Below are 22977 nucleotides of genomic sequence, written 5' to 3' on the forward strand. Positions count from 1 at the left end.
GGTTACAAAATTTACTATGACAGTACCGCTCTATCTTATTATATCCTCATTGTCTAAACTAAGACTTACTCAACATTTTAACACTCGTGCGAATAGCGAACGCGCTTTTTACTCACGTTTACAACTTCACACACGTGTTCGCTATTCGCTTCGACTTGCGCTAGTGTGTGTGTAAAGGCAGATATATCTAAATATAACTTATAAGTAAATATTATTTATTGCACCAATGACAATAACATTGCAACATAGTATAACAACAAAGAAATTAAAAACAAAAAATAAAACTAGGTTACAACAACAGGCGGTCTTATCGCTTAAAAGCTATCTCTTCCAGGCAACCTTTCGGTATCAGGAAATGTAAGACTTATAAAAATCAACAGATAGGAAAAGGAGCTAAATATACTGAAAAGAAGCAAGGTAAATATCAGCGTGCGCTTTCGTTTCTGGAATTTTAGTGAATAAAAAGGCTATCCAGCAGGTTGAGCTGGGTGTCAAGACGGCTGTCTCTCAACACTTATTTATTCGATCCTCAGCTCAGTTTTTCCTATGTAAACATATTCGAGTTCGCTTTTGCTATTTTCACAAACTGCTAAGAAGATACTATGTAAGTTGTGTACGTATGCTATCATAATATATGTATTTACAAAACAATATTTTAAAATGATTTTATATTTAAAAACCTGATAGCCAACATCTCGATAAATTTCGAAGAGTGTTACTCTCCTATATATTATACTACTCTTTGTGTTACCTTCCGTAATGTTGGCTTTACGGTTTTAGTTACCGATTCAAACGGGTATTAGGTGCACATCACTATTTGTATATCATAGACAAATCTAGTTATGTCACGAAACGTCAAAATGAATTAAACGTCATTTCTGTTCGATCAGCGGTTGGAATGGTACCTATAGAACGCTTGATCGGAATTTCTCGAATTGTATGTGAATAATCAATTACCTAGTCTCATTGAACAGTGCAATCATGGATGTAGAAGAGTGTCTGAAAGAATGGGAAGACCTAGCAACGGATTACAAGCGTTTAGAGGTATGTTTAAAACATGAAAACATAAATCGTATAGCATACTCTCCGGATGTTTGACTTGCTTTTCAATTTTCAAAGCAATTACATTAAGTTGTGGGAGCTTGTTGGCTTAAGTGGGTATGTTATGTTCTTACCGTAACACTTTCAATCACTATTGATTTCGGATTCTGAAGTAATACGTAATATCCTTGCTTTAAGTGGAAATCGTCATAAAGAATTAATATTTGAAGGCTTTTTGACCTCTACATATTTTTGAAAAATTAGACCCACAACACCATGCTTGCGTGCAATACCAAAGGAGTCAGGCTGCCTTGAATCTAAATTGTTAAAACATTGTTGTGAACTTGGGTAAAATTTTGTTTTCAACCTGCCTTGACTTTGGTATTAAAATTATGAGATTATCATAAAAAAATTGGTTTAACCTTTCGAGACCCGGACCCATATTCGAGAGCCGACGGGTCTCGAAAGGTTAAAAGATAAACTTAGCTTACAAACAAACTTAGCTTAGCTTACATTATTATAATGATATAACACAGAAATCTTGTATTTTCATATTGTCATAAAACAAGTGTTTTTATTTTCAGTCCGTCAACAAAGATTATGCAGCAAAATTAGAAGAAGTAGGTGAACTGCAGGCATCATGCTTGAAGGAACTGAGCCACCAGAGATATCGCATGTCGGTTATCACAGGAGCGCTCAAAAGGTCAGATCTATCATCACTAATGATAGTGATTTACAGTAATGAGTCTATATAGGTTACTTACAAGATATTGTGTATCTTAGGTATGACAGATATTACTATATAGAGTTAGACCAAGCTAAGTCGGCACCAATTTTGTTAGCCCAGACTGAGCAAGTGTTATTTAAACATCATAATTTCATAGACGTCTGACATTTAAAATAACACTTGCATAGCTAAATCAAAATCCAAATCGCTGCTAACTTAGCTTGGTCTAAAGGGGCCCACTGTCTATCAGTCCGCCAGACAATATCGGCCTGTCAGTTAGAACAAGAATTTGACAGTTCCAAACAAGTGACAGGCCGATATTGTCCGGCGGGCTGATAGTCAGTGGGCCCCTTAACTCTAGTATATGCTTGTTGACAAAAATCTCTTGATTATTCAACATTAACAATATTAACATTAGTGTTGTGGTTAAAACCTTTTAAATTAAATTAGAGAATAGTAGTAGTGTCAAGCTGGTGTCAAGAGATGACAATCAGTAATTATAACTTATCTCATTCCGAAGCATTATGAGATTCCTTACATATCGTAAAGCTAACATACCAGTTTTTACTTAGATAAATTTGCACAATTTTGCAATCTGCAATTCAAAGTCTAAACAAATATGTGAATATTCTTGATTGTGCACAAAGCAGTAAAAATTATACAGGATAAAAAAATTAACTCACTTAAATATTTATTTTATTCTGTTTTTGGGGTGTGAGGGGTCCAAATTCCATCTTACGGACCCCAAGCCAACCTCCCCTGCTCGTGGTCACCCTGCTGAATAACGAACGAGGCTCTGGCGACCCACCAACTCGCACTGGACCAGCGTGGTGGGCTAACGGTCCAAATCCCCCTTATGATGTACAACTCCCCGTCACGGCCCCGAGTGCCCGGCAAAAGGGGTGCTAAGAATCCCCGGGCGGAGATTTCCCACAAAACTAATTTACCAACCCATGCAGGAAAAACGGACTCCGAGACGCTTCATGTTTTAACCTACAACGTCCGCACTTTGATGAAGGAGGACCGCCTCATTGAATTGGAACACGCCTTGAAAGAGATTAAGTGGGACGTTGTAGGGCTATCAGAGGTTCGACGAAAGGGCGAACAAACCGTGGAACGTGAAGACAATGTATTCTACCACTTCGGAACAGCCGGCGGACTGTACGGGGTAGGTTTTCTCGTCAAAAAGAAGTGGAAGGATAACATTGTCGAGTTCTTGGGCTATTCCGATAGGGTGGCTGTGTTGAAATTAAGCATATCTGAAAGTCACACCTTAACACTTATTCAGACATACGCTCCAACATCTTCGCACAGCGATGATGAGGTAGAAGAATATTATGATCTCTTGAACAAAGCTTGCGATGAGAACCGAGGAACATGGACCGTGATCCTCGGTGATTTCAACGCTAAAGTCGGAGTAAGGACCGAATTGGATAATGCTGACATACTTGGACCACATGGCCTTGGCAGCAGAAACGATCGCGGCGCTCGCCTTATTCAATTCGCCTTTGGACAAAGCATGAGTATCAGTAATACCTTCTTTCCTAAAAGACCACAGCGACGTTGGACCTGGGTCTCGCCAAATGGGCTCATCAAAAACGAAATAGACCATGTCCTCACATCTAATAAATTTCTAATAAAGGATGTATCAACTATAAACAAGATCAAATTTAGTTCCGACCATAGACCACTGCGAGCCAAGATTCAATTCAATATAAAACTTCATCGCAAACAGCTTTTTATTAAAAAGATAAAACGCTTAAATAAAGACACACTGCTATCAAATCACGATCTCTTTAACTTAGAATTAAAAAACAGTTTTGATATACTCGACAAAGGCAACTTAGATAAAGATGCACAAAATCAATACAATACCATCATAACCAGTATAAAAACTGCCAGCAGTAAAATAAAACAAAGTAGAAAGAACAATAACAAACTCACTAAAGACACAGTAAAGTTAATTGAGGACCGGGAAAATACTAAACATGACAGAAAACAATACAACATTTTAGACAGACTAGTGAAAAGAAGCATAAGACGAGATATACGAAATTTTAACACGAGACTTGTCGAAATAGCCTTAAAAACCCATACATCTCTCCGAACGGCAAAAGAAGGTATAAATAAAGAAAGACCGTGGATTACAAGCCTTCGAAACGAAAATGGGAAAAAATGTAGTAGCAGGGACCAAATCACAGAAATTGCTACATCATTTTATAAATCTTTATACTCTTCCGACTCTTTATTTTCAATACAAAACGGTAACTCTAGCCCAAATAACATTCCCCCTATAACAGGTTCCGAAGTAAACGCCGCTCTCAAGAGCATGAAGTACCTGAAAAGCCCTGGAGTAGATGGCGTTACAACCGAAGCATTAAAGATGGGAAAGAAAACTTTGTTACCTCATTTAACAAAACTATTTAACTCCATTATTTGCACTGGCAAGGTCCCTACAAAATTTTGCCATTCCGATATCGTACTTCTGCATAAAAAAGGAGACAAATCAGACATAAATAACTATCGTCCCATTAGTCTGATATCCCATTTATATAAATTATTTATTAAAATAATAGAAAATAGAATTGCCCCACTGCTGGACAAACACCAGCCACCCGAACAAGCCGGATTTCGACCTAGCTTCTCCACCACTGACCATCTCCACACTCTTAATCAAATAATAGAAAAATCCAACGAGTTCAGTGTCCCTCTGTACCTTGCTTTTGTTGATTATAGCAAAGCATTCGACAGCGTCAAACATTCCGCTATATTTTCCGCCATGCAGAATCAAGGTATAGATCCGGCATATGTTGAGCTCGTTGGAACTATTTACAATAATAGCACAGCTAGCATTAAATTGCACGCACCCGGTCCCGTATTCAGCATAGCGAAAGGCGTCAAACAGGGCGACCCGCTATCTCCAAAATTGTTCACCAGTTGTCTCCAAGAGATATTTCAAAAGCTGGCGGTCTCATGGGAGACGATGGGCATTGAAGTTGGCGGCAAGAGGTTAACAAACCTGCGCTTTGCTGACGACATAGTCCTCTTCTCCCACACGTCATCACATCTGCAACAAATGCTGCAAGACCTCAGCACGGCGAGCCTTGAGGTTGGACTTACAATGAATAGAGCGAAAACTCAGTTGATGACCAATCAAGCTAAACATAGCATAGTAGTAGATGGGCAGGATATACAATATGTCGACGAGTACGTTTACTTGGGCCAGATAGCATCCTTCGAGAACAGGCGGTCTATCGAAATCGATAGACGTATCGAGAACGCCTGGAAGAGCTTCTGGTCCATGAAAGCGCTAATGAAGGGTGACCTTCCCTTGTGTCTTAAGCGCAAACTCCTTGACATGTGCATCCTGCCCATCCTAACTTACGGTGCACAAACTTGGTCATTAACTGAGGCCCTAAAATCGAAACTCAAGGTTTGCCAGCGAGCTATGGAGCGTAGTATATTAGGTGTTCGTAGAACTGATCGAATCAGAAACACGGAACTACGCTCCAGAACTAGAGTTGCAGATGTAGGCGTCAAGACCGCTAAGCTTAAGTGGGACTGGGCGGGACATGTCTGTCGCATGCACCCGGAAAGATGGGCCAAAATGGTTACTGAGTGGGACCCACGGAGCACCATAGACGGTGCAGGCCGGGGTTCAGGCAGACCAAAAAGGAGATGGCGGGACGACTTGGACGCATTCTACCCCAAATGGTGGGAAAATGGCGATGACAGGGTCGAGTGGAGAAAACGAGGGGAGGCCTTTGCCCAGCAGTGGGACACCAAAATTGGCTAATAAAAAAAAAAAAAAAAAAAAAAAAAATTCTGTTTTTAGTATTTGTTATTATAGCGGCAACAGAAATACATCATCTGTGAAAATTTCAACTGTCTAGCTATCACGGTTCATGAGATACAACCTGGTGACAGACGGATGGACAGCGGAGTTTTAATAGATTGCTCTTTTCTCTATTCCCTTTTGTGCACAACTTGACATCCTCATAGAATTTTTTATATATATATTAGTTTTTTCTTTTTTTTTCTTAAGCCTACGAACGCCTCTCCCCTTGATCTCCACAACTCCTTGTTGTTGTGCTTTTTCCGGCCAGTTACTGATGGTGTCTAAGTCGTCCCGCCATCTCCGTCTGGGCCTTGTAGTTATTGTTCTTATCCTTGCCATGCTGATTGGTGATACAGTAATTTCTCTTTTCTATTTTAATGGCTCCTCTACACTATCGGCGATGATAGACGATAACTGGCGGGCACGATAGTGTAGAACTGGGGTCACCTTTAGTTTCCTCAGGGGTCCGGTTCTTAAAATAAAATGATCATCGCGGTCCGTTTCACCTTGAGTTTATTAAATAAGCAAAAAAATAAAATAGGTCGACATTCCGGATGCGGACCGCGGTCCGCTATTTGGTGACCCCTGGTGTAGAAGCATACTCGGCATCCACGCCAGTCATCGTCTATCATCGCCTGCGACCCGTGAGTTGTCGGTTTTTTGGGCACGCATCAAAGGGAATCAAGGGAATCGCCGGATAGTTACGTTGTACAGGCGATCATGTGGATGCTTGCACGATGATCTTGCCGACGATAGACGATGATACTATCAACGCGTCAGTGTAGTAATACATTACATTTTAAAGCAATTTTATGTATAGATTGTGTAAAGAATTGCTTCATCATGTATCATTGTGGAAGGGACATAGGGCAGTTTTATCATGGAAATCATCATTCTCCAGAGACAAAATTGCGGACATAAGCTAGTTGATTATAAGTAAATATGTAACTTATATAATAGCTATCATTAAACCTGATACAAATTTTATTCAAGTACACATTAGTTATCACATTTTGTGTTATCATTATCAGTAGTAACACTTAGTAGGTACTTTGTTAGTGGGCACTAATCCTCAATTTGTTTATCAGGTGAAAGATAAGTGCTTACGGCTATACGGTAAAACATTTGTTATCATATTGAGAGTATAATAAACCTTGGTATGGACAATAAATGGATATAGTTATTTGTTTTACAATGGGGAAAAGCTGTTGTTTTACCTCTCGTGCTAATATTGATATTGTGCTTGCTCGGGCAAGCGAAAGATTCCAAAATTGAACCACGAGCGTACCGAGTGGTTCGAAAAATGGAAACTTAAGCGTTGCGAGGGTTTCAAGGCACGAGGGTTAAACAAATTTTGCCACCGAGTGAAACACAAAACCAGAGCAAATCAAATTGATTCAAAATGAATGTTATTAAACATTATACATTCAAAATCATTATTTAAAATTTAATTTTACCCATAAACATAAGGAAACAACTCAAAATTTGCGTTTGAATATTTTTCCTCACATGTGAATAAAAAGCAACTTTCTTATCAGTTTTTGAACAATCAAGAGAGCTTTTACCATATGGTGTGGTGAAAAATATTAAATTGTGACTCAATATTTGTTAAACGAAAACATCCATGGAACTATATTTTCAATTATGCATGTACAAATAAAATAAACTTGTTAAATAAAGTTTGCTTCAGGTAGCCTTAATCCCTTCAGCGTAAAGTCCGTTATTAAAAACTAATCAGATATCAGTGATAATTTAGGCTTATTAGTTGTTCATGATAATTTCAAACAAATAATGCATTACAATTCTTTATGATTATGACTTTCTAATATTTTAAGTGACTTGAATCTTGTTTGCCATACGTTTAATTAATTAATTTAAAACTCCTGTATTTTTTTAAACAGAAACCCAATCTGGAACCTCTGATTTTAAGTAACTACCTATTGAGTATAAAACTAATTTTAATTATATATGTATAAATATGCATGTATGTGTGTATGTATGTAGTTTTATGTTTTATGTTGTACTATTTAACGTAATAAATGCTTTTTTTTGTTTTGTTATGGATTAATGATTTTCTTATTTGTATTTATGACTTTAATAATATCATTTTGACCCACGTTCTTTCACTGATATGTGTTAAAATTGTTAAATATCAAACGACACCGTCAACCCCATCTAGCCGAGAATAGGCCAAAGGTGGTAGCGCCATCTATCCGAGAAACATTTATTTCCGAGGCACGTTTTTTCCTTAGACTTTATTTATCTTGTACGGAGTTATATAGGTCTTTGGTTTACCATAAAGTTGCAGAAAAAATTCTAAAAGTAGACAAGTTCTCAGAATTTCTGGAACATTTCACGGAAATTTATATTTTGGCAACAGAAAGTTTTAATCTCCATACAAAAATATAGAGAATGCTCCCGGGACTGAATTTCCAGTTCTGGGACTGATTTAGTATACAAAACTAGTCCCCGGAATAAAACGAGTGCGAGTCGGATTCGCCCACCGTGGGTTCCGTACTTTTTAGTACTTGTTGTTATAGCGGCAACAGAAATACATCATCTGTGAAAATTTCAACTGTCTAGCTATCACGGTTCATTAGATACAGCCTGATGACAGACAGACTGACAGAGGAGTCTTAGTAATAGGGTCCCGTTTTTACCCTTTGGGTACGGAACCCTAAAAAGATAGTAATAGCCTTTGTTTCATGCTTCTTTTTTTACAATTACATAAAATTACAATTATTATTGGTTTATTACTTGCATGTCGCGTGTGCGGAAAAGGCCTCCCCCAGTTTTTTCCATTCCTTCCTATCCTGTGCCTAAAAAGATACTAAAGGCTAATTAGTTGGCTCTGGGTTGGAAAAAATAGTGCATGTCCCAATTCTTGCCATTAGGTTGCTGAGGCGACTCCAGGCCAGTCCAGGCTCCGTTTCAAAAGGCCGTGTTAACGCTAGGAAGAACATGATAAAATAACATGAAGAAAGATATGATATGATATTTACGTCAATATGAATACAACTAAGCAAGTTTCCAGCTTCACTGGTAAAACCGCCGACAAATATCTTACCAATTCAATTCCCTATGTACAGGCTACAAAAGAAGGGCGTGACAAAAGATGAGCGCGTGGCAACGCTGGAGAAGGAGGTGATGAAGAGGAAAGCCATGCTGCATGAGATAGAAACCACGCTGCCCAAGCAGAACGGCCTGTACCTCAGGATCATACTTGGCAACGTCAATGTATCTATTCTTAACAAAAATGACAAGTGAGTATATTTTTATTTATGTAACAGTAGTATATAATATGTAAAGTAGTATGTAGCAGCAACCTTACGTCTATGCAATAAAGTTTACAAATGCAAAAATTAGTATTAATCTTACACAAATGGCACAAATCAGTGTACTGTTTCAGTAACCGATTTGTGGGTACCTTCTAGCCAACAGTATATAATATGTACTTGATTATGAAGATAAACAACTCTCAAAACTCAAAAACAATCCCCATTCATCATAAAAATAAATGCCTATACCAAGTTTACCAGGTTTCAAGCCCAACTAGATTCATGATATTGTTGTGTTGTGTTGTTGTGTACTGTACAAGAAGCTTTGCTTAAATATTTATCACTCTCTTATTAATTGACTAAATTGACTTACTATTACCAAATAAAGAACTATAAAACACTACAACAGACTGCCAAAGAAATACCTTGGAACGACAGTCTAATAAATAAATAAGTAGGCAAGGCACCTTGACCGTTAAGTCATGAGACTTAATTTTATACGTGTTTTATTATAAATACCTACCTTATATAATGTTCTGTAGTCAACAAGGAGCTTTTAGTTTCACTATTTTCATATGTTTCAAAGACCATTAGTGCTAGAAAGCATGGGAAATATTGAGTAGGTATACATTTCAATCACATGTTTACGGGTATAGTGGAAAACGTTTTTGTCCGTTCGCTTCCTTGGGGATGTATTATTGTGCCTTATAAATATTATAATGGGTGTCTGAAAAATATCCAAACAATCAAAAATAGGGGTCGGCAAACTTTTGTGTAGAAGAGTCAATAACCCATATAAATATGACTAACTATTGTGAACTTTATTGTCAGGGGCGTAAGAGCGCACAGAGGTTTTTGTCCCTATGCTATCATATTATAAGTAGGTATTTAAACTTCCTTTCTTTTTTATAATTTATGACTAATAGGTGCGTACGTGTGCCATGAGCGAGAGACTTTGTTTTTAATTCTTTGTTTTATACACCGCACGTGCACGTGTACATAGATTATGAGTAAGGTAGGTAATAAAATAAAGTCCAAAGAGCCAGCTGACATTGTTTATAAAACTATTGTTTTTATGTAAACACAGACGCTAACCTATTTATGTATAATTCTGCATTTCGCTTCACCCTATTTGCCCAAATAATCGTGTCGCATATGTATATTGATAAACCATAGAAAAATATGAAGAAGAAGTGGTTTTTTATTTTAGCACAATAAGTACCTATGCAAAGTTAACGAATCACAAACAAATTCGTCTGTACATTATATAATTTATATACGAGTATGTCGAGTATGTGTGAGGGGACATATGTACCTACATGATTGATTTTGTGTTGCGAATGAAATAACATGATATTGTTTTACTTTCAGGTTCAAGTACAAAGACGAATATGAAAAATTCAAACTCATTCTCAGTGTCATCGCATTCGTGCTGGCGGTTTTAAATCTCTATATCGACTTCAGGTAAGCAGTGTACGAATATATTGGATGAAATTTTATTCAGTGCACATTCTTTAACACCTTTTATAATTTGCTTGGCAAAACATGAAAACACTATTTCCGCTAGTGAATGCTTTTACTTTTTTCTTTGTTTAGATAGGTGTATCAATGGTTCAATAAAACAAGTGGGCATTGTTTGGTAGGGACAAAGTATTATACTACTTATTAGAGATATCCCATCACGTGTAAGTCGCCATTAAAAATATTTGTTACTATAAATAGTGCACAAAAATATCTACCTAACACTTTAAAAACACACATCATATTGAGTCACAGTCCAGATATTTTACTGTGACTGCCTGATAAGACCGCCTGTTGTTACCTAGTCTTAAGCTTGTATCTCTCTTTGTGTATCTTTTTAAATTTATGGTGCACAATAAAGAATATTTACTCACTTACTACTGTATGTACTTTGTAAAATAGTCATGGTTCTATACAATGAGAAGTAAACAAGAGCAAGTATACACATTAATAGGTATAATGTCGACGTCATACAATACAATGATAAAATTGTCACCTTAGTGTAAAAAATTGTCTTGGTAATGCTCTCACATATCATTGTGTCACCATCCAGTTGTTTAATGTTTCTTGATAGCCTATACTTGAAATTTTAAGGTTGGTTTTTCTGTACCTAGTGCAGTGTAGTTATAATATATCTCTATCATATTTATATTATATCTCTGTCATATTTTCACAATAATTTTTGCAGGCCACTCCAACTGATCCTAATATTCCTCCTGGTCTGGTACTACTGCACGCTGACCATTCGCGAGAGCATCCTTAAAGTCAACGGCTCAAGGATCAAGGGCTGGTGGCGGCTGCACCACTTCATCTCCACGGTGGTGGCCGGGATCCTCCTCATCTGGCCGCAGAACGTGCCCTGGAGCGAGTTTAGGCACACCTTCATGTGGTTCATCGCCTATATCAGTAAGCTTCAACATAAACCTGAAACCTTTTTTAACGCCAACAGCACCTAAAGTCGTCGTTATTAGCCGTGCCCATAGCGCCATGGACAACTATAGGTGTTATGGCGGACGCTGTCAAAGTAACCTACACACTTTCGAGTAAGGTTTACATTAGCTCCCTTGCGCCCGGGACCTTGGCGTTTGAGTGATGTTGGTGTTTATGACATAAAGCGTTCAAAGGGTTAAATATCAATTCGCATTGCTTTATAGTGATCCTAATGTTAAATAACAGAGAATCTGACTAACTTCGAAGACTTAATCGCGTATAATTAAGCTTAAATATTATTTTCGTCTTTTCGAAAGCGACATATCCTTCAAGTATTATGATGGTCTCTCTTGTCTACGTGACACCTTGATAATGGCAGTGACTGTCTCTTTCAGTCGTACTGTGTTTAAAGCGACGCTTATTCTATCATGTGGATAACGCCATCCATCATGCGCCTGTTGGTCCCGGAGTAGATTAGACTTGTACTTGGTTTGTACTTTACACTAAAATTGTGTGTTTTGCAGCATCCAAATAAACGTTTTATCTATCTATCTATCTATCTATCTATTAGCTAAAGTCCCGTTTTAGTATAGGCAACGTGTAAAAATCGTGAAAGTTTAATTTTGAGGAATCGCGTCTTTTTATCACATTGCTCGTAGACGATCCGGTAACTCCTAAATTTCTACCTAGGGTTGTAATTTGTAATGTACGTACGAAATTAGGCAGAAGTTTTATTTATTTCCCCTTTTTTCCTCACAAATGTGATGAAAAACATTGTGTGTACCACGGGCGGTACAGGAATTGCGAATTCGTGTTAATTAAACCCTCGCCTACGGATTCGGGCTTTAATTCACACTCGTTCGTAAATTCTTGTTTACCGCCCTTAACACATAATGTACTATTTCGGTGTATCGTGGTAGATTGCTGTTTTTCTTTTCACTGAATTAAACTACATCATAAAATTCCATCTCTCTCGCAGGTGTTGTCCAATACATGCAGTTCCGCTACCAGAGCGGCGTGCTGTACCGCCTGAAGGCGCTGGGCGCGCGGCACAACATGGACATCACCATCGAAGGCTTCCACTCGTGGATGTGGCGCGGCCTGTCCTACCTGCTACCCTTCCTGTTCGGCGGCTACGTGTTTCAGCTATACATTGCTTATAATCTGTACCAGCTGAGCTACCACCCTGAGGCCACTTGGCAGGTATGTTCGGTCGAGAAGAATTAGCTCCATGCATGAATTTATTTTTATTTTTGGATTCATAATTTATATCGTTGAAACACCGGAACTGATAAAAATACTTTTGTAAACCTTAACATTATTTTATTAAAAAATATTTAAAATGTTGAAAATTTTTGAGCGGTTGAAACGCTCATAATTTTTGGCGCGAATTCGACAGAGCGTGATGACGTCACACGTTGGGCGGCCCAACTGACGTTTGCTACTAATAACACTAATCTGTCGAACGCGTGACGTCACGTGGCGTTTCGCTCACTAGCTTTTCGCGGGCAAATTATTGTACTTTTTATTTATAATTTTAAGTAATTAAATGGTAATTTAAAAACGGAAATGCATTTGTAACATGATATAACGGTAACAAACATCCGAATAAAACATATTTCGTTCAAATATAAACTTCATGCATGAGGCTAATTGTGGCAGTTAAAAGTAGCTATTACTCTTATCTCTTTCTGTAAACTGCGTGAGGGCTTATCACACTGATACGGGTTCGCATGTCGCTCCGATATGTGAGACACGGATATAGCGTGCCGCTCGCACACCGGAGCTACGTGCGGATACGCTATATACGCACAAAATGTACTGATTTTCTTAGCATAGACAAAGGAAATAAAGGAATATACTAAGACGTGAATATATATAATGTAGTACTGAACATATTCTGGAATATATTCATTTTGTATCGCTGTATGGCTCCGTACGTTTTGTGGTACCAAATTCTATTGTCAAATAAGCTGCGTGTAGATAGGAAAGAGATGTGTGTATGCTCTTAGGCTACCTTTTATTGCCACGTTTCTTGTTTAAACTTTATTACAATCTTCCACAGTTCCGCACTCTTAAATGACAATTTATAAACCTTATCGCAAAGATGTAAAGTCCAGGATTTGTTAGTTGAGAGTGTTTCAGTTAGTACCAAAAGCTGAGAATTTACTTCATTACCTAATAAGGATAACGTGACGCGGCTGGTTATGCTAGCTATAAACCTTTTTTCCTTACATCTATTATGTGAATTACAATTACTCCCATATTTACCATGCTGATTCCATAATGTTGCATTAAATTGTAGATGATTGGTCTCAATAAAGGTCGGATTTAATTAGAGCAATATGTTCAGGTGTCTGACCGTAAGATGCCACGCAGCGCACACAAGTATACCTACGTCGTGTATTGACATAACACTTTAAGCGCAATTCTTCTTAAATTAAGTGACAATAACATTTTTAGTGGTTATATCTTCAATTTATATTACACAAAAGTGTTAAATCTCTTACGGTCCGTAGAGTTGAAATTCTTAAATCTTTAAAACAATGACAGTTTTATCATTTTTAATAGTTGTGTCATACTCAGAATTTGCTTGATCTTTCGTTTGTAAAAACTAAAAACATTGGTTAAACAAATGCATTACATTTCAGTTTTCGCCACATTGGTCGTGACTTAAATAGCCCAAAACTACTTCGAACCCGGATTTAGGCGATATAAGTCACAACTAAAAACTTTAGCATTTTTTACGTACGTAACCTAAACCTTTATTGAGGTTAAACAATCTAATCACTTCATGTCAATTACACCCTATCACCCTAAATATAAAGCATATTTCCGACCGAACCGGCAACAGGTCCCAGCGTTAAGTATGTCGTTCCTGCTGACGGGCATCGGCAACACGGCCACCATGCTGCTCGTCATTCCGCAGAAGTTCAACGAGCAGGTATACGCAGACCAGTGAAGCTTCCAGCACGTATGTTAGACAGAGACAGTGTCACTCTGTAAGGCGGTTTTCACATTGGATGCGGATATATAGTCGCCAGGTACTCGCAAATATCTGAACACGCTTCTATAGTGAACGTGCATGAATTGTGGGAGCAACACAGGAGCCCTCCGTTTATTGGCGCGAAGTGTAAATGTCAAGTTTAAGCTTCTAATGTAGGCCACAAGGTGGCAGACCATACACTGCATAAAAAACGTATGTGAACTGTAGAGGGCAGCAGTTGCTTTGGTGTGAAATGTCAATGTACAATTTATGTTTCCGATTCAGGCCACAATACAAGATGGCAGACCCTGCAACGAGCACGGTCCCTATTGTCAAGGCGTGAGAGTGCGTGTTCAGATAATTTTGAGCACCTCCGCCGCTCCGATATATCTGCGAATGTGCGTGCGTATAGAGCTGTCTCGCTCACGCACTGCGAATCCGCATCAGTGTGATAACCGCGTAAGGTCCGATACCGATACTTAAACTATCGTAAACGTACGGGTTTGGATATTCAGAAGAGTAATGTTATGACTACCTACACTCGTAGCAAAAATTAACCTTTTCGACGCCGTGTCAAACGCAAGAGCTGTCATTCGGAAGTCGGACGCCACGTCACCGAAGTGTCAAAACTGAAATTGAACTTTACGCACATGCACGTAGGTCTATGTTGCTCTGTGGTCTATGACCGATTAATCCGTCTGGTGCTGGACCTGCGGTGCCGATATATTCGTCATTGGCGTCCAAGAGGTTAAATGGGTGAATCAACGTTTCCTAGCCACTCGTCGCCATGGTTACGACTCCTGGGTCGCTCTTAAATACCTGTTTTTATGGTATTTTAATTAAGCAAATACATAATTGTATATTTTTGTATCATAAGTGTTCCATCTACGTATGTTCGTAGTATAACATTTTTTCTAACAAACTTTCCTACTATTGTATCCTGGTTGACGAGATAAAATAACAACAAGAAATATTTGATCCACCCAAAAGTAGTATCACGCTCACAACCGTCAATTTACAATTTACATAGCCCACAATGTGTTAACTGGATTATGAAAACTTCTACTGTATACGTCTACGATAGTTCTTTTGTCTTTGATGATACTACAGCAACGCCATTGATTATATGAAAATTCCTACATTCTATTATATTGCTACTTAATATTCGGAATACATTTGCCAATTAGCATCGTGAGCTAAAATAATAAAAATAATCGTTATGACGGTGCTAAAGTGTCATCAATGGAACGGATATTAAACGAATTTGAGTGGCAAGGTGACTAGACAATTTAGAATAGTCGTGCGGACCAACCCTATGTAGTGAATAACCTAATGTACAACACTACACAAATATAAATTTATTTTTCATATTCTATAAAATGACTAAAGTTAAGAATAGTTTTTCTAAACTGATGTAAATCTCTTTAAAAAAATCTTACATTTGTGTAGCGTTGTGGATTTTAAGGAAGTAGTATCAATGTGAAAACTTACACAAATAAAATAAGGACTTCACCAATACTTATAGAATAAGTAGATAATGCTTAAATGAATGTTTAACTGTATTTTATTTTGTGATTATAGTTTATACAAGTATGGTAACCTGCCATAAAAGGTGGGCCACCCTCGATAATATTGGGATACAGATGTAGAATAATCCTTTACCATCGTTTTTTCACGGAAACGCACAAACGTGTTATGCTATTTCAGTCAGTCTCAGTACCTACAAAACGTACTGACTGTGGTTGACTAAAGTAGCATGACAAATCCGAACGTTTCCGAGAAAATACGATGGCAAAGGATTGTTAACTACATCTGTATAGTTGTTCGATTAGTAGCTGGCCCCGAACGGCTTATCCTTTTATATTGTAGCGTTCTTCTGGTTCTGTAGCGTTCGACTCGCCGGCACTCAGTAACCGTAGAGGGACCACACAAGAAATAGCAAATTATTTTTCCATTTCTTCATTTTGAATCTTATTGCAATTTCCATAGGAGTTGTGATTCAATAACCGGTTACTGACCGAACCATTTTTTATGCAGGTCGTAGCACGTGCGGTTTTACTTAACAATAGACAAAGGATAAGCCGTTCGGGGCCAGCTACAAATAAAATGACTATAGCTGAGTTTTGTGAGAGGGTTGGCCGACTTTAGGTAATTACCCAAATACCCATTTCCCCTAGCTACGTTTTGCTTATGGTAATTAACTTGTTATTTAGAAAATGTTTAGCGACACTTGGAGGGACTTGATGTATATGTATAACTTTTAGATCACTAAATCAAAATATAGGTGAAATCTATTTCGGACCGTGTACCAATTACTACGAATGCGAATGCAAAACGGTGGTCAGTTAGCATAAGTACGAGTATAACATTTGAACATGTTGTTGTTAATTATAACAACTAAATAATCTACTGAAACCACTGGGTTGACAGATAGACAGAGGTACAGATGTAGTGCATATTAGTTTTCCATCGCATTTTCTCGGAAACGTTCGTATTTGTTACGCTACTTCAGTCAACCTCAGTACTTTTAGTACTGAGACTGACTGAAATAGCAAGATGTTCGTACGTACACGTTATACACAAGTGCTCAAGGGCAATTGACATTATTTGCAAGGGCAGACTAATCAAAACCTTAAAAAGTTAAAGATAGCTTGATAGAAAAAAAATCACGAAAACATGTCTAATTTTCATTTGTACATCGTTAGCCCATAGCTGTAAAATATTTGCTATTAATGTTAGTATCCAGAGAGGAAAATGAGGACTTCGTTTCTATGGAAAAGCGGTCGTCCCCTTTCGTCTTAAAAGACACAACTGTGACTCCATGACAGCGTTCGATTTCGGCGTGTTTTCAAATCACACTTGTACAGTGACTCTACCTTTGCCCTTCCAACTCTGTGACAGAAACAGATGCTATATAGATTGTAATGTTATATTGTTTTGCATCTAACAAGCGTGCGGTACGTATTGAGTTGAGTTGTGGATGTCTCTAAATGCCTACGAGGCCTAAATTATAAAAATAGTTGGATTCATTTTTTAGATACATATAATAAGAATCCTGTCTAGTCCCGAATTATACGAGTCATGCCTTTGACGCGCTTTGTATATATTTGGATTTGGAAATAATCAAAATAGTTATTTTCATTAATAAGTGATGATAATGTAGTACTTATTTTAATCGTTGAACTTCATAGCATACTGTAATGCATCGCATTTATTTTTAGCCTCTGCCAAATTGTTAGCATGACTTACCTAATCTACCTATGTTTATTTTAGCGTGCGTGTAAAATAAAGTATTGTTTGTACAAAACTAAATAAAATAATTTTATTAATATCTGTTTTACGTGTAAACAATGGTAATAGATTAACAAGATTTTAGCGCACATCAAATCCCTGCATTTCGATAATACAAAAATATTTTTGGTTGTGAAAACTTCCGTCACTAACCTGACGGTTTATGTACGAATACCTACTATGGACTAATAGATCTGATTTGTAACATCGAATATATTCGTGCCAAAATTTTTTAGATAGATGGAATGATGTGGAAGTATTTAATTTATGTATTTGTAGAATGTCTGTCATTGAAATTTGCATGAATGGTTTTATTTATTTGTTGCATGTGGTAGATGATATTGATATTTTATATTAAAAGCACTGTGGGCAGCACAAAAATTCAAGGAGTACATACTTATTGTCGTCTGTCGTTTAATTTTAATAGTTTAAAAAGATTCACTATTAGTAAAACCGTAAAACCACCCAAGTATAGTCCAATACTACAACTACAGTCCACATGTTCAATATGTAATTATTAAGTATCCATACCAATGTTCTATTCGGTTTTTTCTGAGTTTGTTCTCTCATTAGCAAAATATTTAGCCTTACGCAGCGTACTACTTAGGCGAACAACACGCGAACGCGAAGCGAAGCGATGCGGCGCGGGGTGAATCAATCCTTTGATACCTATAGAAGCGTCCTACGTGGGCGAACTCGAACGCCGCACCGTGGGCCCGCCGCGCCGCTTCGCGTTCGCGAGTTGTTCCATTACGTAAGACGATGCGTTAGAATCAGTTCATTCAAATAATAATCTCACCTAAAGTAAAGTAAGATATTCAAGTTATTTTTGGACCATAGTTGGTAAATTTTGGTTAGGTGTGTGGTTTTGTTTTACGGAACCTAATTGTATATTCACTGTCATCGCCGGGTTAGTCGACAACTAATAAATATACGAAATTAGGTAGTATAAGTTAATGTATGATTATTAAGTTAAATTATTTAATTTAGTGTACTTACTTTGTTAATCTCAACTTTAACAAACATTTTGTTTTATTTGCCTACATACCACTTGCTGTATCAAGACTTATTAAATGTACATCATATGTGGTGTTTTCTATAAAAAGGGACCTTATTGTCGATGGCGCTTACGCCATTATAAACGATGCTCCGATATAAATACAATGCCGCGCGACGCTGTGCGGCGTAAGCGCCATCGACAATAAGGTCCCTGTTCATAGAAAATGCCCCATATATGTATATTAGCCAATAGCAGATTATCCATCAAAGAATAGGAGCCGATTGTTTATGGCGTACAATATACAAAACAACGAGTACCTAACACAAATGTTTTAATCTTATGTAAAAATTATCATTAATTTAATATTTTTGATTCCTTAATTTGTATATCTTTTCGATGTTATGTAATAAATTTGTTTTCAGTTGTATGCTTGTATTATGATTTATTTATGTTTGCGACGTTCGGCAGGTGCCTTACCTAGCGGCCATGTTTCTAGTGTTGCACTCTGGCAACATGTACACAATTCTGCTTACTATGCGGAAGAAAACTAAGAGCGGCTTGAAACTGCGGTACAGACTTCGCGCGATCGCATACCGCCTGTCCAATGAGCTTGCCATATTGGTATGTCATACGCCATACAATTACCTACACTTGATCATATCATAAATATACTTTCATATCATTACAATAGTGCCTTTCTGCCTGTGAGGCTGAATAGAGTTGGAATAGCCTATCATCAGACATGGAAAAATCGTGGTAAAAAAACTAGAAAGCAAATGGCTTCTTAGATCAAACATGCATCAGCCGATTACAGGTAGGCAGGTAGGTAGGTACCTATAGTCGATGTAATTTAAATATAAAATTTGCTAGATGGAAAATTAAAACCAAAACGCTACAAATCTATTCACCTTATATGTACCTATATTTGTATATAGAACTATATAACGATTGATAGCTAATTAATGCACTGGAACGAGGTTCTTAGAGAAATAACAGACTAGCTTTAAAAATGAAGGGCATCAAATGTGATGTAGGTAATTCTTGCAAATGCAAGCGCCAAGGGATCTCGGTGTCTAACGCAGCGTACTAGTACTACGTAGGCGAATAAGACGCGTACGCGAAGCGAAGCGATGCGGCGCGGGGTGAATCAATCCTTTGATACCTATAGAAGTGTCCTACGTGGGCGATCTCCAGTACCGGATTAAGCCAGCGCAGGGCATGTAGCAAATTCTATCATGGGGCCCATGGATTGTTTTAGATTGTTTGTTTTAGAAGTGAAGTGAAACTTGGGTTTTTTACGGCCACAATGCGCAGGTGCGCGGGGCCCGTGATATTTGCTATATTTGCCACGTGGCTAATCCGCCACTGGCGATCTCGTTCCGAACGCGAACGCCGTGGGCCCGCCGCCCCGCTTCGCTTCGCCATCGCAAGTTGTTCGCTTTTCGCTTACGTAAGACACTGCCATGATTTTGTCAATGGAAGATGATATTTTATCACAACTCAAGTCTCAGAGCACTATATTACCTACATACCAGACCAATATACAGAACTGGGTTATGCATTCATTGGGAACGTCTTTTAGGTGGATTGTCTCTCGTTTGTGATTGTCGAACCATAATAATCAGTGGCTACATTAAAAGGGGTTGCTTTGGTGTTGTTTTACTCTAATATCTAATAGAATTTAAAATACCAGATGAGCTTTTATGGCATCGGTTGTATTAAAAATATTTATTTATTTATTTCTAAATCCGAAATACATGTCTGTTTTTTGTTCCGCATTTTCAAATCGGATATATCAAAATTTTAAGAATTCCTGGTATTGGACTAATTGTTAGGTAAGTAAATATCTAAAAAAATCTTGGTTTGAGATTTCAGACGCTTATGGTGTGTAGGGTGTTGGCATGTTTTATTTTGTTTCATGTTATGAGGTCATTTATTTTAAAAATGCAGAATACTTGGAATGCACAAAGTTACTGGAGTTTGAACTTTGTAAACCAAAAAAAAAATAGCACGTAGGTACTCCTCGCACTGAGTAAAATGAATGTAGTAATGGTAACATAGACAGTTATATAAAAAAACACAAATTGTTTACGATGTGTAGTCTATGGAAACAGCTGAAGAAGATGGCGTTATACGGCGCAATGTTTTGTGGTAGCTGAATTGACAAATATCAACTTTTTACAACCCCTGGCTATTGGAATAATGTACAGAAGCGTACCTGCAGCGCCATCTAAACCAGCTGTAAAATTCGAAACTTATTTATCTTACGGTTTACACATGTAATAAAATCAATGACTTTATAAACCTCGGTATGCATGCTTCAAATCCGTCTAACGGTTTCTGTCGTAAAACGTGCCAAAAATATTCCTGTACAAGAGCATTTTCTAAAATGTATTGAAAACCCGATTCTTTCAAATCAGGACATTCTTGGGCTCATTGTACTCAGAATCGATATTATTCTCCATCCTGGCATTAAAAAAGATGTCCATTCCATTACGTCACGTTCCAGTGTGAATTTTTTTTCACTCGTATGTGCGTGACGTAGTGGAATGACAATAACCATACTATCTATTCTCTTTGGCATGAACTAGAGGCTTAACTTCGGGGTATGGCTTAGTACATTTAAGGAAACTAAATGGCTTAGTTTAATATTCGTAAATTTGAATTTTTTTATATAAAAAGATATTAAATGCTGCATAGCGTTGTTGTAAAACGGCGGGCATTATATTTAACTCAACTAAACAATTTAAAATCAATGTAATTATTGTATTAATTAACAATGTCATTTCGATCGATTGTCCGAGATGTACCTCGTTGTTTTAGCATAAGAAAAATGGTAAACAATCTTTACGTTTCTTTTTTTTTGAAAAACGCTTTAAAAAAATAGTAACTATTATTTTAACTATTTCAACTTTGCGGGTTCAAATCCTGGCTCGTACCAATGAGTTTTTCGGAACTTATGTACGAAATATAATTTGATATTTACCACTGGCTTTTCGGTGAAGGAAAACATCGTGGGGAAACCTGCATCTGCGAAGAAATTCAAGACTGTATGTGAAGTCCCCAATCCGCATTAGGCTAGCGTGGGGACTATAGCCCAAACCCTCTCGCGCATGAGAGGAGGCCTGTGCCGAGCAGTGTGACGTATATAGGCTGAATTATTATTTATGAAAGTAAAAGAATGTAAATGATCATATAGGGAGCGTATGAACTATAAGGGGTAGCACAGGAGCCGTCAGATTTTTGGCGCGAGGTGTAAATGTGAAGTTTATGTATCCGATGTAGCCCACAAGATGGCAGAACCTACTATGCCCAAGAAAACGTACGAGAACGGTAGATGGCAGCACTTGCTTTAGCAATGTACATGTTTATGTTTCCGATTTAGGCCACAAGATTGCAGACAGCACAACGCGCACGGTCCCTATAGGTATATATAATTGTTACATATTGATATTTGCTGCGACTTACTTTTCAATAAAAGGACACGTCAAGATTGTTAACCATTTTTCTAATGCTAAAAAAACGAAGTATAGTACTTACTTGCAAACGCAACAAATGCATGAACATGAATGAATGCATGAAATGAATGAACTCGTACTAAACACTAATCAATATGTAAAGTTAAGTGTACACGCTCGTACCTCGGACCTTATCCCCCTTATCAGATAAAAATAGATGATTAATTATCGTCAAAATGGAGTTAATTAGAATATCGATGTCTTTGAGAAATTAACTTAATTTAAGCTTGGGAATGCACCCTTAAAATTAACAGAGTTCAAACAAACATGGTGTATAACTTGTACAATACCTACTCTAGAAAAACTTAAACCCTGCCTCCCCCTCTTGTATAACCTGCTAAACAAATTTCCTATTGGTTCATAATTATAAAATCGAAGGTTACAAATGTTTTGTTCCTAGTTTTGAGTGATGAGTACATTATTTTAAACCTATTGGGATAAGCATCCCATCCATCCATTTTATACATATAAAGAAGTAGGTACATACAAACATTGTTTGGGATTGGCACATGTTCTGCAGTGTTTTGTTTGTATCCCTAACTACCGTCGGCGTCTATATCACCATAACAATCATTTGTTTTCGTTAATTACAGGAACAAAAGTGGCGACCGAATAAAACGGAACAAAAGACAGATTGAGACCTTAACTGAGATTATTTACAGGAGCTACTAAGTATATCTTTTATATTAAGAACAATGATAACAATTTATATTTTCATATTATCATGGTGATTGATATTATATAAAGATGCTGTTATAATTATATATAATAATATCTTTATGATGTAAATACAATTATATTCAATATTTTGTGTGATTTTATTTCCCATGTCAGGAGCAAATGAAAA

At 37.4% G+C, this 22977-nt stretch overlaps 1 protein-coding gene across 3 annotated transcripts; it reads left to right on the forward strand.

Annotated features, from left to right (window-relative positions):
- Positions 1-866: 866 nt before the first annotated feature.
- Positions 867-22938, forward strand: LOC134746168 (transmembrane protein 120 homolog). 3 transcript variants are annotated; one of them, XM_063680475.1, is made up of 8 exons: positions 867-1044; positions 1626-1744; positions 8696-8869; positions 10256-10348; positions 11094-11311; positions 12315-12538; positions 14190-14279; positions 22724-22938. In XM_063680475.1, exons 1-8 carry the CDS (start codon positions 982-984, stop codon positions 22766-22768), a joined length of 1026 nt encoding a protein of 341 aa, XP_063536545.1. In that variant the 5' UTR covers positions 867-981; the 3' UTR covers positions 22769-22938. The 3 variants fall into 3 exon arrangements, with proteins under 3 accessions (XP_063536545.1, XP_063536544.1, XP_063536546.1); XM_063680474.1 differs by lacking the exon at positions 14190-14279 and adding an exon at positions 19081-19233 and having other exon boundaries at positions 868-1044; XM_063680476.1 differs by lacking the exon at positions 14190-14279 and having other exon boundaries at positions 868-1044.
- The last annotated feature ends 39 nt before the right edge of the window (positions 22939-22977 follow it).

The sequence above is a fragment of the Cydia strobilella genome, chromosome 12 (genome assembly GCF_947568885.1).
Source record: "Cydia strobilella chromosome 12, ilCydStro3.1, whole genome shotgun sequence".
Lineage (NCBI taxonomy): Eukaryota > Metazoa > Arthropoda > Insecta > Lepidoptera > Tortricidae > Cydia > Cydia strobilella.

Excerpts from the sequence above, each read along its gene's own strand:
- LOC134746168 (XM_063680474.1), top strand. The coding sequence starts at position 982 with ATGGATGTAGAAGAGTGTCTGAAAGAATGGGAAGACCTAGCAACGGAT. Across the intron at positions 8,870-10,255 it reads ATTCTTAACAAAAATGACAA|GTTCAAGTACAAAGACGAAT; the intron begins GTGAGTATATTT and ends TTTTACTTTCAG. Across the intron at positions 10,349-11,093 it reads AATCTCTATATCGACTTCAG|GCCACTCCAACTGATCCTAA; the intron begins GTAAGCAGTGTA and ends TAATTTTTGCAG.